Below are 17,806 nucleotides of genomic sequence, written 5' to 3'. Positions count from 1 at the left end.
CACTCCTAGGAAAGCCGGCGGAGAGCGTGAGAGAAAGTGGGTTCAGCCTGCATATGGCATGGTAAATCCTGTCTGTGTCTTATTCCGGAGGCGAGTCCCGAGACATTTCCAGCCTACTCGGAGGAGTTCCACTGACCGCAACAGTACGGGGCAGGCAGATGACGGCGACTTCTCGGTTCCCCATCCCCTTTCTGAGATGCCACCGTCAGCTTCTCGGGCCCAGGCGAAGGCGACAGAGCCTGCAGATCAGGTTGAGGGAGGAAGGTGCGCACGACCAACCCCTGCGCACGTCCCCGACGGGGCCGTCGGGGCGGGGCGGGCAGGGGTCAGCGCCCCTCCCCGGGGCGGGGCTCGCCAGGGCTCGCCGCGCCCCGCAGCACCGCGGGGCTACAGCGGCAGCGGCGTGCAGGGAGCCGGGCGCGATGTACCTCCGCAGGGCGGTCTCCAAGACCCTGGCGCTGCCTCTGCGGGCGCCCCCAGGCCCCGCGCCGCTCCGGAAGGACGGTGAGTCGCAGGCGCTGGCCCGAGGGGCCTCTCCCGGCGTCCAAGCCTGAGGAGCACAGGTGCCTCGCGCACAGGTCGCGCGGGCGCCCCGGTTCCCGCCTGCCCTTCGTGGGCCAAAGCCAACCCCGGCATCAGAAGCCTGAGGTTGGGGATGGGGATGGGGACGGTGGGGGGCGGGGAAGAGGGGGAGGGTGGCCGGGAAATCGCCTCGAAATTCTTGGAGACTTTGGAAATAGGGTGCCTTTCCAGCGCGGCTTCTGGATCCGGACTAGATTTCCTGGGTTCGAATCTTGATCTTGGGCAAGTGATTAACTTCAGTTTCCTCATCTGCAAAATGGGGACACTAATGAGTTTTAATGAGTTAATATGTAGTTAACAGCGCTTAGAAAAGTGCCTGGCGAAAGTCGGCAAAGCTTACCCCTTGTCTTAATACAGGGCCCAAAGCTCTCTCCAACTTCACGAGGAAGCAGAGGGATGGGTGGGAAGATGGACCCTGGTCTGCGGGCCAGGCAGGGTGCGCGGAAGGCAGTGCCAACCCCGTAGAAGTTGGGGAAATGCTCTTGAGTAAATAGACTCAAGACCTGGCCAGGACTCGGCAGCCACGAGCCTGGGCCGTGGCATCCCCGGTGAGGAAGGGGCTTCGAAACGCTTTCCTTAGGGGCTGCAGAGAGATCTGGAGCCCTCCAGCTGTTGGGCTGCGTCCCCCCTGTATCCATCACCTGTAGATTTTCTAAAGCACGGGGAAAGGGAGCGAATTTCCTGAAGGGGAAGTGGCAGTGAGAGCTGGAAGCTTATTAAATAAAAATTGATACGCACGAAAGCGCCTAGCCTAGGGCCTGGGCCATCGTAGGTGCTGAAGTGTGAGCAGGAGAGCATTTTCCCTTCCAGCCGCCGGCGGCCCTGCGCCCAGGTTTGCGCTCGCGGGCAGTTCCGCCCCCGCCGGCTCTTTCCTAGTCGTCGCGCATCTTCCTTCTCTTTTCCGTCCCTGACTGGGGCGCCGGCTCTTAGACAACCTCGTGGAAAGTTCTTAGTTCTCCCTTCACTTTGCCCCACTTGCTAAGGCTTGCATTGGAGTCGGGGAGAAAGAGAACGACTCCTGCGGAAAATTCCATGGCCAATTTGTTTCCACTTTGATTAGGCCTGCGGTGGTGATGGTGATGGAGGGAGGGAAGGAAGGTATGTGTAACTCGCTTTATTTTTCTCTTAAAATGCTACTGAGAAGAAGTTGCCTCCAGTAACAGAAATAAGGAGTCTTCGTTTTCCCTGATCTTTATGCCGAGTAAGATGGAGCACACTTTTCGCTGGTGAAATAAGGGGAAGCCATTCCTTTGAAAGTTCAGAAGATAACGGGGCTGTTGTGATTGGGGGTGGGGAGATGGAAAAGGCCCTGACCGTGGCCTTTCGAGCTCTCTGAACGCAACCCTCACCGTCCTCACGGACAAGCATGCACATCGTTTTTTGGTAGCTGCACATATTTCAAATAATTTCCTCCCCAACTTGGGGCAAAAGAAAAGGAGTTTGAAAATTCTAAACAGGTAGTTAGCAATACTGGTTGTAGCAGTACTGGTCTTTTCCTCATTTTCATCTAATTACTTTTTTGTACCATTGATTCATTTATGTATTTTCAGAACTGTTATTGACTGGAAATTTGGCTTCGGTCATGGACATTAACCTTGTATTGGTACTTCCAACTTGGATGAAAAATGAAATTGTTTCAGTTTATTGAAGGATAAAATTTTAACCGTGCCTCATCAAATTTTGTTCTCTGGTTTTTGCTTTTAAAAATGTAAAATTTTAATGAATAAATAAATTAGGTTTACAGTAGATTACCGGAAAAACTCAGAAAGGCAAAATAGAAGTCGCCTGTAATCCTACCACTTAGTCAATACCACTATTTATCTACATTTTAGTGTACGTGGTGTTCCAGACCTTTTTTCCCCCCTTCCTGCATTTTTTTTTTCTTATGTACATTGCTTCCACAATGTACGTAATCTGGGATAGTCCTGTAAAGATTATTTTGCTATAACTTTTCACTTAGTATATTGTAAATATTTTCTCGTGTAGACAGTCTTCTGCAAAAATTAAAGTATCTGTTTCATATTTATGAATATGCTAAAATTTGTCTAATCTTTACCAAATATTTATTTCCCATTTCATTGCTCTTTTAAATAACTCTGCCATAATTGTATTTGTCTTTACTTAAACCTCTGTAATTTTCTCTATTTTTTCCTATTTAAAAAAACTTTTTGAAATTTATACCTGGTTGCCAACTATGAAAGCCATATATTCCCTATTTAATAACAGCTGTATTTTTAAACCAACAAAAGCTCCACTAGAAGTCAAAGACATAACCTCTTACCATAGCCTCTCTGGGCACATTTGTAGCGAAAAATTGGTTTTTTCTAAGAGATGATCATTTATATCCAAACTAAGAACATATATACAAAATCTTACCACTTTTGCTACTATGGAGATTTGTAGTTTGTGCAAATGTCTTGAGATTTGCTTTCTGCAAATCATAACTTCTTGCTGGTCCCTACACCCTTATTCTCTGTGTCAGGCCACATCAAAATACGTTGAGTTTTCCTAGTCACACAAGTCTCATGCTTTTGCACACTCTCTGCCTTATTCCTCCAATGCAATTTTCCCTCCCCTTGTTTATCTGACAAACTCCTACTTTCCTTCAAAGCTCAGGTCCCGTCTTTTCAATTGTGGCAGTTACCTTGAGCCCCCTAGCTGAGTTCTTTCACTGCGTTTTCATACTATTGTTGCTTCTGCTTTCATCTATTACAGCATTTGTCATACTGCATTGCAGTTATTTGTCTACAGTTTTTCGCCTGTACATCTTTTCCCTCTTTTTTGAGGCTAGGGACCTTATGTGTTGTGTTTACAGTTATACTCTTTTTTTAAAGATTATTTTGCTTTATTTATTTTTATTTTTTGGCTGCACCTCCGGCATATGGGATCCTAGTTCCCCAGCCAGGGACCTAACCTGCCCCCCCTGCATTGGAAGCGCAGAGTCTTAACCACTGGACCGTGAGGGAAGTCCCTACAGTTATAATCTATTTTTTAATATAAATGTATTTATTTATTTTATTATTTATGTTTGGCTGCGTTCGGTCTTCATTGCTGCGCACGGGCTTTCTCTAGTTGCGGTGAGTGGGGGCTACTCTTCGTTGTGGTGCACGGGTGTCTCGTTGCAGTGGCTTCTCTTGTTGCGGACACAGGCTCTAGGTGCGCGGGCTTCAGTAGTTGTGGCATGCAGGTTCAGTAGTTGTGGCTCACGGGCTCTAGAGCGCAGGCTCAGTAGTTGTGGCACACGGGCTTAGTTGCTCCTAGGCATGTGGGATCTTCCCGGAGCAGAGATCAAACCTGTGTCCCCTGCACTGGCAGGTGGACTCTTAACCACTGTGCCACCAGGGAAGTCCCTCTTTGTCTTTAAAGTAGAGAATTTGAGCTATATGAACTTTAAGCTTCTTCTAGCTTTGAGTCTATTATAAAAATTTCAATTCCATAGCATATGGTATATACAAATTCTAGAACTATAAAGTTAATATATTTAAATAGAATAATACAGTACCTTAATCTATTTCTATTAGTTTGTACAAAATTGCCCTTCTATTTTAGATATGACCTTATGGCAACATTTGTCTTAAAAGAGCTTCTATCTGGTGGGAATGTAAATTGATACAGCCACTATGGAGAACAGTATGGAGGTTCCTTAAAACACTAAAAATAGAACTACCATACGACCCAGCAATCCCACTACTGGGCATATACCCTGAGAAAACCATAATTCAAAAAGAGTCATGTACCACAATGTTCACTGCAGCTATATTTACAATAGCCAGGACATGGAAGCAACCTAAGTGTCCATCGACAGATGAATGGATAAAGAAGATGTGGCACATATATACAATGGAATATTACTCAGCCATAGAAAGAAACAAAATTGAGTTATTTGTAGTGAGGTGGATGGACCTGGAGACTGTCATACAGAGTGAAGTAAGTCAGAAAGAGAAAAACAAATACCGTATGTTAATACATATATATGGAATCTAAAAAAAAAAAAAAAAAGGTTCTGAAGAATCTAGGGGCAGGACAGGAATAAAGACACAGATGCAGAGAATGGACTTGAGGACACGGGGAGGGGGAAGGGTAAGCTGGGACGAAGTGAGAGTGGCATGGACATATATACACTACCAAATGTAAAATAGATAGCTAGTGGGAAGTAGCCACATAGGATAGGGAGATCAGCTCGGTGCTTTGTGACCACCTAGAGGGGTGGGATAGGGAGGGTGGGAGGGAGGAGATATGGGGATATACGTATATGTATAGCTGAATCACTTTGTTATAAAGCAGAAACTAACCCACCATTGTAAAGCAATTATATTCCAACAAAGATGTTAAAAAATAAATTAAAAAATTTTAAAAAAAGCTTCTATCTGCCCATCTTTAAAGGTTTTATATTAGAAGAATTAAAGTTTCTTTCTATGTCTACATTTGTATTATAGATTTCTAGAAATGCGTTGGATTTCAACATAAATGTTTTATTTAACATATAAATTTTAAGCACAAATGTATTTAATTCATTTTTTGTAAAAATAATCTTTTCCATTGAATCCTGTGGTGTAGAATATACAATAAATGGATTTCTTTTGCTCACATGCATCTCGTTTGACTGTTAAAATTGTTTAATGCTTTGTCATTTCTCCTTACCCACGTCTGCATTCCTTCCAAGAAAAGCATGATGCGAAGCATCAGGGTGACAGCTTTCATAAGTAATTATCAAATTAGATTAAGAAAATTGTCAAGTGGAATTATTACCCTACCTTCTAATACTGTATTCCTTTAAGCTAAAATCAGTTGATGTTAATAGATTCTAGGTTCACTGAGGGGTAAAAAAATTCTTTTGGATGTAATCATTTAAAATAGTTTTGCCCGTGGTGGAGCTAACCGTGTTTAAACTTGTTCTCCTAGCATCTCTTCGCTGGATGTCATCCAACAAATTCCCCGGATCATCTGGATCAAATATGATCTATTATCTGGTTGTAGGTGTCACAGTCAGTGCTGGTGGATATTATGTAAGTGTTTTAATAACCTTGGTGCTCAGGAAATCATATATTTTACAACCTGTGGTAAAACTCAAAGCAATGTCGAGATCAAGACATGGGATTAATATACAAGATTATGAAAAAAAATTTTAAGTATAAAATACTTCATACCACTAACTATGGGTGACTTTCATTAAAAACAATGTTATTATAAATACTAACAGTACTAATGGCTGACATGCGAGTGTTTACCACGTGACAGACTCATGGCTCATTTAATTATTACAACAATTCTTTAAGGTAGGTACTATTATTAACATTTGACAAGAACTGTTTTGAGAGTGAAACTTTTTAAAAATTAATAGACTTTATGGGACTTCCCTGGTGGTCCAGTGGTTAAGACTCCACGCTTCCACTGCAGGGGGTGCGAGTTCCATCCCTGGTCAGGGAACAGAGATTCCCCATGCTGCACAACACGGCCAAAAAAAAATTAATAGACTTTATTTTTTGGAGCAGTTTTAGGTTTACAGAAAACTAAGCAGAAAGTACAGAGAATTCCCATATACTTCCTCTCACCCCTCTGCCCCCCTTTCCCAAATCAACAACCTTGCTTTAGTGAGATACATTTGTTACAACTGATGGGTCAATACTGATACATTATTATTAACCAAAGGCTGTAGTTTACATGAGGGTTCACTCGGTGTTGTACATTATATGGGTTTTGACAAATATATACTGACATGTATCCACCATTACAGTAGCACACAGAATAGTTTCATTGCCCTGAAGATCCCCTGTGCTACAACCATTCATTCTTCCCTCTCTCCCCCTAGTCTTTTCACTGTCTCCATAGTTTTTTTATTAGCTTTATATCTTTACTTTTATTTTTTAAAAGTAATATTTATCTATATATTTTTTTAAAATTCAAAATAGACATATATAAAATCAAAAGGATGTTTTCCTCCCTGGTCTTCCTTATCCACTCCGCACAAGTAATCACTGTAAAACAAAGCTTTTAATAGTATGATTTTGGAGGTTAAAAAAAAAAAAGAAAAGAAACATTTGTGAGTTAATAAGATAATTCTAGGAATTCCCTGGAGGTCCAGGGGTTAGGACTCAGTGCTTTCACTGCTGTGGGCCCAGTTCAATCCCTGGCTGGGGAACTAAGATCCTATAAGCCACACTGTGTGGCCAAAAATAAATAAATAAATAAATAATCCTATTGATTTGAATCATTCCTCATTTTGTCATAAACTTTCTAAACTGAAATCTAATCTTTATTATGAATAAAAGTAGAATAAGTATATATTCTTCAGGAACCATAAGACTACACAATCACTACAATCACTATATTTTGGTTTGACCTTATAGAAATATGCATAAAGAGATTTTTAGTCATAACTAGGAGCAGTTTGTAGGACTATGTAGATAATGAAACCAAAATACATAGTCTACTCTTCAGAAATTTGAAAGCCTCAAGAAGCCAGGAAAGTTCAAACATGTCACTTATATCATTGTCTTCCACTAATCTACCCGCTTTCACTCATACCCAGATTCCTTTGCTTTTACCATCTTTCTACTGCTTAATATTGAATTCACTGCCCAGGGCTACTATAGTTGGATATAGGCCACTGGAAAACAGATTAAACTAGGCCATGTGATTGTGTGGGAAGCTGGAAGACTGAATTTCATCTGGACATCACTACACCCCTAATTATGTTTACCAGTGCCAGACATGAACCTCTGCAGTCCGCTAAATCTTTCTTTGCAAAAGCAATCTTAAACTGGATGGTTAGAGACTGGCTACTCCTGAGAGCTCTTTCTGGCCTTGTTCTGTCACAGTGGGAGTGGAAATTGGACAAGGTGATGATCTCTAAGTCCCTTTCCACCTCTAAGATTATGTAGTTTTAATCTTGAATGTTGGAAGCCTTAATTCCCAAGAATCTTAGGCTACTTTCAGGAGGAAATACAGAACGTGAGGCACTCAAAAACCCATATTCTAGTCCTCGCCTTCCCTTCCTTGTCCTGCACTAAAATAAATTCTATATTAGATTTATCTGAATTGAATCCACAGATGCTCCCTAGGCAAGAGCACTTTTTTATTTCCAAGTAAAATCTACTACCAGAGCCTCTGCAAATCTGAGAAAGGCCCAGGTCACTTCCATTTTTTGAGGGTCTGGGTATCTTGGAAAAACAAAATGCCAGACTGGTTTCTAAAAGTTGTGGTAGATTTTAGATGCTTACATTTAATAAATACAAAATATCATTTGGAAATAACTTCAAAGTCTAATTTTGAGACTCTCTCTTCTAATAGACCTTTCTTCTACTCTGTGCTTGACTATGTTCAATTTGAAAAAGCTAGATCCTCTGGGTTACACATGAGTGTGAATTATTCTTATATCTCTTTGATTTTGCTTTAGCAGCTAAATTGTGTTTTAGCCCCTTGAACAATAAGACTAATGTCCTAGGGATGTTGCTGCTGGGATGGCCATTTCAGGGACATGAACTTGGGCACAGGTTCAGCTTTACTTCACAGAGAACTGAGGGTGCTGACTCAGTGTACTAGTCAGGAGCTCCCACCCCACTAGGAAAATATTCCCTGCTTTTATACAAAAATGTTGACTGTCATTCCTGCTGACCCTGTTTGCTCTGTGTGTTTCAAAGCCAGATGATTCAAGTCAGAATTCACCAAACCCTGGGGGTTTGTTCAAGGGCCACTTTTGCAACATTTCCACCCCCGGGCTTATGGAGTTTTCCATTTTCACAGTCTAATTTTAACATACTATAAAATGGTTTGTAATTTGCATAGGATAACTTTTAATGAGGTTAATGGTTTATGATGCTTAAAAATTTAGAAAATACTACATATAAATATGCAAATTTTAAAAATCTGTCATCCTACCTGCCACTAAGAAATATCTACCAACATTTTTTTAAGCTGAGATAATATAAACAATATTATCTAGTGAGATTTTCATTTTTAAAATATCATTGTCTAATATGAATACAGGCCAGAGATTACTACTTGAATTTGAAATGAAAGGAGGCCTGCACATTGTATCTAAGATTAAGATAGCTTTAATCACTTGTTTCTCAAGTGACCTGTGGGCCAGTCATATTACTGCTTTTAATGGCTAAACCTAGCTGACTTAAGGAATCTTCACTGGGGCCTACAGATGGGTCATTTTGGAAGACTTTTGGAAAACTTTTCATTGTGGGAGAATTGAGTTTCACCTGCAGTTATAAGAACTAATACAGGGCTTCCCTGGTGGCGCAGTGGTTGGGAATCTGCCTGCCAGTGCAGGGGACACGGGTTCGAGCCCTGGTCTGGGAGGATCCCATGTGCCGCGGAGCAGCTGGGCCCGTGAGCCACAACTACTGAGCCTGCGCGTCTGGAGCCTGTGCTCCGCAACAAGAGAGGCCGCGATAGTGAGAGGCCCGCGCACCGCGATGAAGAGTGGCTTGCCACAACTAGAGAAAGCCCTCGCACAGAAACGAAGACCCAACACAGCCATAAATAAATAAATAAATAAATAAATACTTAAAAAAAAAAAGATTTACCCCACTTTAAAAAAAAAAAAAGAACTAATACAGAGAGAGCTCGTATACCTTTTGCCTCATTTCCCCCAGTGACAACATCTTTGCTAACTATAAAACAATATCACAGCCAGGAAACTGACATGGATACAATCCGTAGACCTTATTCAGATTCCACCAGCTTTACATGCACTTGTGCATGTGCGTGTGTGTGTGTGTGTGTACGCTCAAGTACATGTATTTAGTCCTAAGCAATTTTATCACGTGTAGATTCGTGTATTCACCACCACAGTCAAGAGACAAGACTGTCCCATCACCATAAGGGTCCCTTGTGTTGTTCTTTTGTAACTGTACTCACTTCCCGCCTGCTCTCCCCCTCCCTTCCTCCCACTTCCTGACAACTACTAATCTGTTATCTATTTCTGTATTTCTTGTCATTTCAAGAACGTTACCAAAAAAAAATTAATAATAATAATAGTAATGTTACATAAATGGAATCCTAAGGTGTGTAACCTTTTGAGATTGGCTTTTTTCACTCAGCATATTTTACCTGGAGATTCATCCAAATTGTTTCCTGTATCTATAGTTCATCCCTTTTATGGCTGAGTAGTGTCCTATGTCATGGATGTACCACAGTCTGTGTAACCATTCACCGGTTGTAAGACGTCTGGACTGGTTCCAGTTTTTGGCTATTACAAATAAAGCTACCGTGAACATTTGTGTACAGGTTTTTGTGTGCACATGAATTTCCATTACTCTGAGATAAATGCCAGAGGATATTTGCAAATGCCTGTCAGAATATTTTGATTCTAGCATAATTTTTTTTCTTCTTGGTCTTTATCTATCCACCTTGTATGTTTTCAGTTATCTCTGACCTCTGTTAGAACATTTGTTTCTTTCCTTTTTTAAAGCATTCTACTTATTGACAAAGATTTCCAGAGGGGAAATAGAAGAGTAGATGGTGTGTATTGGTTTCTCCTGTTTGAACTGTAGATAGCTTTAAACTTGGCATGATGAATCTTAGAGCTCAAGAAATAAACTTAAGCACACATTTACTTTCAGACTTACAAGAAAATCACATCAGAGAAAGCCAAACACAGTGATCATGTAACGAATTTGAAAGAAAAAACCAAAGCAGAGTTACATCCACTTCCAGGTAAAGTGAATTTACTATTTTCTTTTTCCTTGAGGCACTGATTTGCATTATCTTAGTCTGGCAATGGACACTATTTGTTTTTGGCTTCTTTACTAACTTAATCCAAAATGACTCTGGGTAGGAGTTTCATTCAGAAAGGAAAAGTCCAACCAAAGCCTAAAGAATATTGTTAGAGGTTTTGGATGAGGGCATTTGGTAAATGAAAACATTGTACATTTAAACTGCTGACCAGCAGCTTTGACTTCTTTGTGTGGTAATATTACTTTTCCCCTACTCAGGTTTCCATTCATGCAGGCATAATTTTAGTATCTGTCTCTCTCAGCAGCTTGACCTTTCATTTCTCTCGTTAATTTTTTTTAAGTCATGAAACTAATTTTGTTTCAGTTTTGGCTAAGACCACCTGTGTGCAGTGACATTAGTAGATCCAGTCATGTCTACTGAGTCCTTCAGTTGATCTGATTGATAAAATGGCAACTTGTAACAAAAGAAATTTGACCTTTTCACCCTAATGTATATTTCTTGCCTTAAACTGCTTGCTTTAAACCATACTTTTTTCCATCTCAGCTATAAGGCCATTATTATCAAATACCATGATCACTATTTAGGGACAAAGAAAACAGCTGCTCATGGACCAGTTTTAACCTTTTAGTCATGAGAACAATAAGAAACAGAATATCATTAATAAACATTATTGAATATAATCATGAGATGGCTGATTGTAAAAATGATAAAATACAGCATTTCCATAGCACTTCCTTGGTTTTAAACCCCTCTTCATACATATCATTGTAGTCAATCCTCCCAATAGTTCTGTGAGGTAGATATTATTAATATCCCCATTTTACAGATGACAAAACTGAGGTTGAGGGAGGACTAGTGGCTTCTCAGAGTCATCAGCTAGTAAGTTAGCTACTTTTCCATGCTATTTCACATGACACATGGCCTGTTTATTTTCATGGTTTGTATTTGAATAAATAATACACGTGAAATTATTATTTTTTTAAGTTCAACAGATTCAAAAGGGTTTTCAGAAGAGCAGACCCTTCATTTTACCTCCCCAGAGGCAACCAATAACACCAGTTTTTAGTGTCCTCCAGGAGATGGTCTCTACAAATATAACTCTCTAGGTCTATATTACCCTCCTTTTGTCCTAACACAAATAGTACCATACTGTATACATTGCTCGTTTCCTTGCTTTTTTTTCACTGAACAGGCTACCTTGAAGACCATTTCATATCAGTACTTATTGATCTGTCTCATTTTTTAAAATGACTGCACAGTGTCTCACCGTCTTCCCATGCTCTTTAAATTAATACTTTGCTTGATGGACTAAATTTTAAAGGTGAAAAAGAGAACCTTGTGGGTGCCGAGGAAGCCGGTTCAGAAGCCCCCGAAGTACCTTTAGTGGAAGCTCCGGTGGCGGATGCCGCAGAGCTTCCCAGTGCTACAGTTGCCGTCATAAAAGAGGCTTCCCCCTGCCCAGACAATGTGGAGGCTGCTGCCGAGGAGACCACTGCCGCTGGTGCTGAAACTGGGTCAGAGGTGACAGATGCGGGGACGGGAGAAACCGCAGAGGTCAGCACTGAATCCACGTCAGAGGTTACCAGCGCAGCTCGGGATGAAGCTGTTGCCGTCGATAGTGATAAAGGTACAACCGAGAACGAAAGCTGTGGTGAATATGCTGAACTAGAAGAAAGTTCTCCAGTTGAGTCAGAATCCTCTGCTGGGGCTGATTTACAGGAAGAAGTCGGTGTTTGTTCTGAGGCCGCCTCAGCCCAAGGCTAATCTCATGCTGATTGACACTTGGGCAAAAAATGCCACAGAGGGTCTGATAGGCGTTTTTGTAGTTTCAGTAACCTGAGATTCTAAAAAGGCTTCTTTTCTAGAAAATGTTAATGTGCCTTGAGGATTTTGGGTATCTACTGGTAGATTTCAGGATCGAGAGATTTGAGATTTTGCATGCTGAATAGTTTTCTACTCTCTGGGATCAGAATATGACATGTAAAGAGCTTAAAGAGTTTCACCTGTGGATTTAAATTTTATATCATAGGAATTGAGCTATCTATACAACCTGCATTCACTTTAATTTTGCTATAATTTTACCTTTCTTTAATGTATGTAAATCTAGATTCTTGAGTTTTGATTTGAACTCATTTAAATAAATTTGGAAAATCTTTAGTGCTTCTATTTTTATTCACTAATATTTCTACGTATAAATAGTATATACTAATATACACACATATAACATCACATGAACATTGCAATGTTATCAAAGAAAACATAATCTAGGGAAAACTCTGCATATGGCAATATATGTATCCGTTCTCCCATCTATATTACACGGCGGGCTGTGCCAGTATTTTCCATTTCAGTTTAGTTCTCTTCAGGCAGCATTTATCCTGGCACTTTGTGCCAGCGGTCATTCATTCATTCATTCATTCATTTCCATAGTCAACAAATATTAACTGAGCACCTGTAATTTACCAGGTACTGTTTTAAGTGTTGAGATTAAAAAAAAAAAAAAGATAAAAATTCCTACCCTTCCCAGCTCATGTTCTAGGGTATATATAAATACTCTAAACAAATATAAATAATAAACAAGATAAATAAGACAACTATATAGTATGTTAGATACTGGTAAGTATTTGAAAAGAAAAATAATGAAAGTAAAGGAATTATAAGTGTTGGTTAGGGCAGCCAGAGAAGACCTTACTAAGAAGCTGTCTTGTGAGTATAAATGTGAAGGATGTATAAGGGACCTAGTCATGAGGACATGGCAGGGCGGGGCTGGTAAGAGAGCAGCGGAAAATCATCGCAGATGAGGGGGCCGAGAAGGGTAAAGGATCTGAAGCATGAAAATGCTAGAGAATTTGAGGAATTGCAAGGTGGCCAGTGTGTGGCTAAAGTGGAATGAAAAAGAGGGAGAGCAGTGGAGATGATTTCAGAGAGAAAGAATGGTTATGCAGGGGTGGGCTAGATCACGCAGGGTCTAGTAAGATTTTGGCTACTCAGGTAAGTTGGGAAGTGGTAGTGGGTGTTACCGATGCTCTGAATAGATCCCTTTAACTGGGCCAGTACATTAGCTGCTCTGAGTGTCACACACACACCCCGCCCCCAACCTCACCCCAGGCAGCCTACAGTTGATGACCGACTACCGAGGTGGTACAAAAGGTGGAACCAACGCTGAGGGACAACGCAGAGTTTCCCAGTCGAAGCTGGTTTCCAGCTGAGATTACATCCTTGCTTAGCTTTCTCCCCCTGTTCTATCCCGCTTGCCTCCTTCCTATTCCCTGGGGAGCACTCCTTTAATAAATCACCTGCCTCCAAATTCCTGTTTCAAGCTCTGTTTCTAGGAACTCCACCTAAGATAATTGTACTGGTTGTGGTCCCAGGAAGCAGACCCTAAGAATAGGGTTCTGGAATTGTATCACCCTCCAGCTGGAGGGCGATGAGGACCCCATCACTGGTGGTGGTAGGTGACGGACTGCTATTCCCTGGCCTTCTGTAGCAGTGCGGTTGCTAAGATTTTCACCCATGGTAAACTAGGGTAGGATATAGGTGGAAGATGATATACTGGCTGGTTTAATGCCTCTGGAATTTGAGAGCTGGCAAGAAATAATAACTGCAAGGACTTAATCATTGCAATTAAGGGATGCTGTTTCACTAAACATTCTGTAAGATGCAGCAGAAACACTACCCAGTACCACTCTGCGACCTCAACACGCACACAAAAATGCATTCTTCTCCGCTGTTTTAGTTAGGATGCTTTCTGCTGCAAATAACAGAAACCAACCCAAAATAGATTAAACAACAGAGATAGCTATTATCTAACCAGCTATCCAGAGGTCAGGCAGCTGCCAGGTTGGTTTATTCTGTGGCTCAGTTGTTAAGGACCAGGTTATTTCTATTATTCTGTTCTATTGGGTTGGCCAAAACATTCGTTCGGTTCTAAGTAGAACTAAAAGACCCATTTTTTCATTTTCACCAAGAACTTTATTGAACAACATGGTCATTAACCGAAGGAACTTTTTGGCCAGCCCAATACTATCAAGAATGTTTTGGCTTTATCCTTGGTAGGCTTTCCTCATAATCCCAGGATGAATCACCATAATTCTAGCTATTTTATTCAGCCACAATAATGTCCACTCAAAGTCATTCAAAAACACAAATTTCCTCATCTTAAAAAAAACAAATATATATATATATATATATATACATATTTCTTTTTAATGTTATATTGTGGAAAATTTTCAAACAAAAGTAGAGAGGACAGTGTAAGGAATCTTCGTGTGCCCTCACCCAGATTTACCAATTATCAACTCTTGGCAAATCCTGTATTCGTAATCCCACCCGCTTAATCTTCTACTCCTACTACTGCCTGTACGTAAAATAATAATGATAATAATAGCAATAATAATTCTTTAGTATTGCTAATTATCTAGTCAGGAATCAAATTTCCTTCACTGCCTCATAAAGGGTTTTCTCCTCCCTTCAGTTTGTTTTTTGGCTCAGAATTGAAGTCCACAAATTGCAATTGGTCAGTATGTCCTTAAGTCTATTTTTCTATAGGTTCCCCTTCATCTCCCTTTTGTTTCTCCTTGCAATTTATTTATTTATTTATTTATTTATTTATTTTAATTTATTTTTTTTTTAATAAACTGGGTCATTTGATCTGTAGCTTTCTTTCAGTCTGGGTTTTGCTTATTGCCACCACATGTATTTTTTGGTTTTGTTTTAACATGTTCCTCTCCCTTGTACTGCCTATAAGTTGGCATTTAGCTCTAGAGGTTCGATCAGATTTAGGCCTATTGTTTGGACAGGAATACTTCATAGGTGGTCTTCACACTTGCATCGGGACCCACAATGACTAATTGTTTTTCTCTTTGTGATGTTGGAAGTCATCGATCCATTATTTCACTAGGAGTTGTAAAATGGTGCTATTGTAATTTTATCATGATTTATTAGCAGGACTACTTCTATAAAGCGGAACTTCTTCCACCAACTGTTTGATTACACTGAGGTAAAGCTCATATAGGAAAGATAGAGTAAATACTTGGGTCTCTCTTTTTATTTCCAGGTTTCAAAACGATGTGATGGCTCCCTAGCGTGCTCCATAAGTGACCAATGCATTATTTTTTAGTATCATTATGAACTCAGCGATTTAAACATAAATTATATGCTTTAATCAATTGCAGTTATTATCCTTATTCACGCTCAAATTTCCCATCATTGACAAATGGGAGAGTCTTCAAGTGTGCTTTCTGAGTCTTTCTGCCTCAAATCTAGTAGTCTTGGATAGCTTCCTTGCTTTCTGGTATGATAAGATGTAAATATCCTACCCCAAACCTGGAATCAGCTATTTCTTTTAGGAGCCCTGCTGCTTTTTCATGTGACTGTAGTATTTAAGGATTTAAGTATTTAAACTATAATCTGGGTGATTAAGGGATGTCGATTGCTACTGGGTTGGTTACTGTATCTAGGCCTTTAAGTAGACAGAGTCATGCCATTTTGCATTCCCAAAACAGCAATATATGTGAGTACCTGTTTCCTGTGAGAGTATATTGTCAAATGTGATAGATAAAAAAATGATATCTCAGTGTACTCTTAATTTACATTTCCTTTATTAAGAGTGAGGTTGGACAGTTTTTCATTTGTTTAAGGGCCATGTACATTTCTTTTTATGCAAACTATCTGTTCATATCTCTAGTATATTTTCTATAGTGTTGTCAATCCTTTCCTTTTTTATTTTTTAGAAGCTCTTTATATAATAGAGATAGTAAACTTTTTTTTTTTTAATTTATTTTTGTCTGCGTTGGGTCTTCGTTGCTGCGCGTGGGCTTTCTCTGTTGCGGCGAGCGGGGGCTACTCTTCGTTGTGGTGCGCGGGCTTCTCATTGCGGTGGCTTCTCTTGTTGCGGAGCACGGGCTCTAGGTGCGCGGGCTTCAGTAGTTGTGGCACTCAAGCTCAGTAGTTGTGGCTCGCGGGCTCTAGAGCACAGGCTCAGTAGTTGTAGCACACGGGCTTAGTTGTTCCGCGGCATGTGGGATCTTCCCGGACCAGGGCTCGAACCCGTGTCCCCTGCATTGGCAGGCGGATTCTTGATTCTTAACCACTGCGCCACAAGGGAAGTCCTGAGATAGTAAAGTTTTGTCTGTAAGTTATAAATATTTTTCCAAGTTTGTCATTCATCTTCTTAATGTACTTATAATGTTTTTGTAGTATAAGAGAGTTTTAGTTTTTTTTTTTTTTTAAAGGAATTCCTTTATTTTTATTATTTATTTATTTATTTATTTTATTTTTGTCTGTGTTGGGTCTTCGTTTCTGTGCGAGGGCTTTCTCTAGTTGCGGCAAGCGGGGGCCACTCTTCATTGCGGTGCGCGGGCCTCTCACTATCACGGCCTCTCTTGTTGCGGAGCACAAGCTCCAGATGCGCAGGCTCAGTAATTGTGGCTCACGGGCCTAGTTGCTCCACGGCATGTGGGATCTTCCCAGACCAGGGCTCGAACCCGTGTCCCCTGCATTGGCAGGAAGATTCTCAACCACTGCGCCACCAGGGAAGCCCGAGAGTTTTAGTTTTTAATGTAATCAAATTGATCAATCTTTTTCTGTATTGTTGCTGAATTTTGAGCCATTATTAGTGTAGCAGATTGGGGAAAAAAATAGCCACACATTCTTCCCCTGTATGCACACTACTGTGAAGTGTGACTTTGTATCTCTTCCCATCAAGAGATGAGGACGATTTTTCACCTCCTTGAATTTAGGCTTGCCTTGTACTTTGCTTGGTAGAATGCTGAGAAAGTGACTTCATGAGAGTTCTCCCTCTCTTGGAACCTTGGGACCGTCAAGTGGAAAAGCTTGGGCTAGTCCATGAAGATGAGAGACCATGTGGAGAGAGAGGCCCCACCTACCACTGGCACCAGCCCCAGATCTGTGAGTGAGGCCGTCCTAGACCAGGCATGCCTGATGGCTGCAATTGTCAGAGTGACCCAGGCAAGACCGGATAAGAACCACACAGCTGAACACAGACCAAACTGCTGATCCTCAAAATTGTGAGCAAAGAAGATGGTTGCGTATTAAGCCATGAAGTTGGGACAGTTTAAGCAGAGAGATATAGTTAAGATAGTTAGGAAATAAAACTTTGAATTTGGTGCAGCCCAGCTTTCGTGTGTTGCATTTCACATTCCTTAACTGGGATGAAAAAAGAACTAGCTATGCCCAGCAGATCCAGTATTTGTCTGGCTTAACCTCCTGACCAACTGTTGCCTTTTTTTTCTTTTCTTTTCTTTTTTTTAACATCTTTATTGGAGTATAATTGCTTTACCATGGTGTGTTAGTTTCTGCTTTATAACAAAGTGAATCAGTTATACATATACATATGTTCCCATAACTCTTCCCTCTTGCATCTCCCTCCCTCCCACCCTCCCTATCCCACCCTTCTAGGTGGTCACAAAGCACCGAGCTGATCTCCCTGTGCTATGCGGTTGCTTCCCACTAGCTATCTATTTTACATTTGGTAGTGTATATATGTCCATGCCACTCTCTCACTCACATCTTA

General features: G+C 40.8%; 1 protein-coding gene across 1 annotated transcript; it reads left to right on the top strand.

The window, feature by feature from the left end:
- Positions 1-385: 385 nt before the first annotated feature.
- Positions 386-12,320, top strand: MGARP (mitochondria localized glutamic acid rich protein). Its single transcript, XM_068542345.1, has 4 exons — positions 386-504; positions 5,485-5,588; positions 10,158-10,251; positions 11,594-12,320. Exons 1-4 carry the CDS (start codon positions 423-425, stop codon positions 12,034-12,036), a joined length of 723 nt encoding a protein of 240 aa, XP_068398446.1. The 5' UTR covers positions 386-422; the 3' UTR covers positions 12,037-12,320.
- Positions 12,321-17,806: the final 5,486 nt, after the last annotated feature.

The sequence above is a fragment of the Eschrichtius robustus genome, chromosome 4, assembly GCF_028021215.1.
Source record: "Eschrichtius robustus isolate mEscRob2 chromosome 4, mEscRob2.pri, whole genome shotgun sequence".
NCBI classification, from domain to species: Eukaryota; Metazoa; Chordata; class Mammalia; order Artiodactyla; family Eschrichtiidae; genus Eschrichtius; species Eschrichtius robustus.
The sequence above is the reverse complement of the archived record's forward strand: the minus strand, read 5'-3'. Positions and strand labels throughout refer to the sequence as shown.

What these genes read in the sequence shown, in the direction of transcription:
- MGARP (XM_068542345.1), top strand. Translation starts at nt 423, where the DNA reads ATGTACCTCCGCAGGGCGGTCTCCAAGACCCTGGCGCTGCCTCTGCGG. An exon ending in CGCGCCGCTCCGGAAGGACG is followed by an intron (nt 505 to 5,484) that starts GTGAGTCGCAGG and finishes TTGTTCTCCTAG; the next exon opens with CATCTCTTCGCTGGATGTCA. An exon ending in TCAGTGCTGGTGGATATTAT is followed by an intron (nt 5,589 to 10,157) that starts GTAAGTGTTTTA and finishes ATTTACTTTCAG; the next exon opens with ACTTACAAGAAAATCACATC.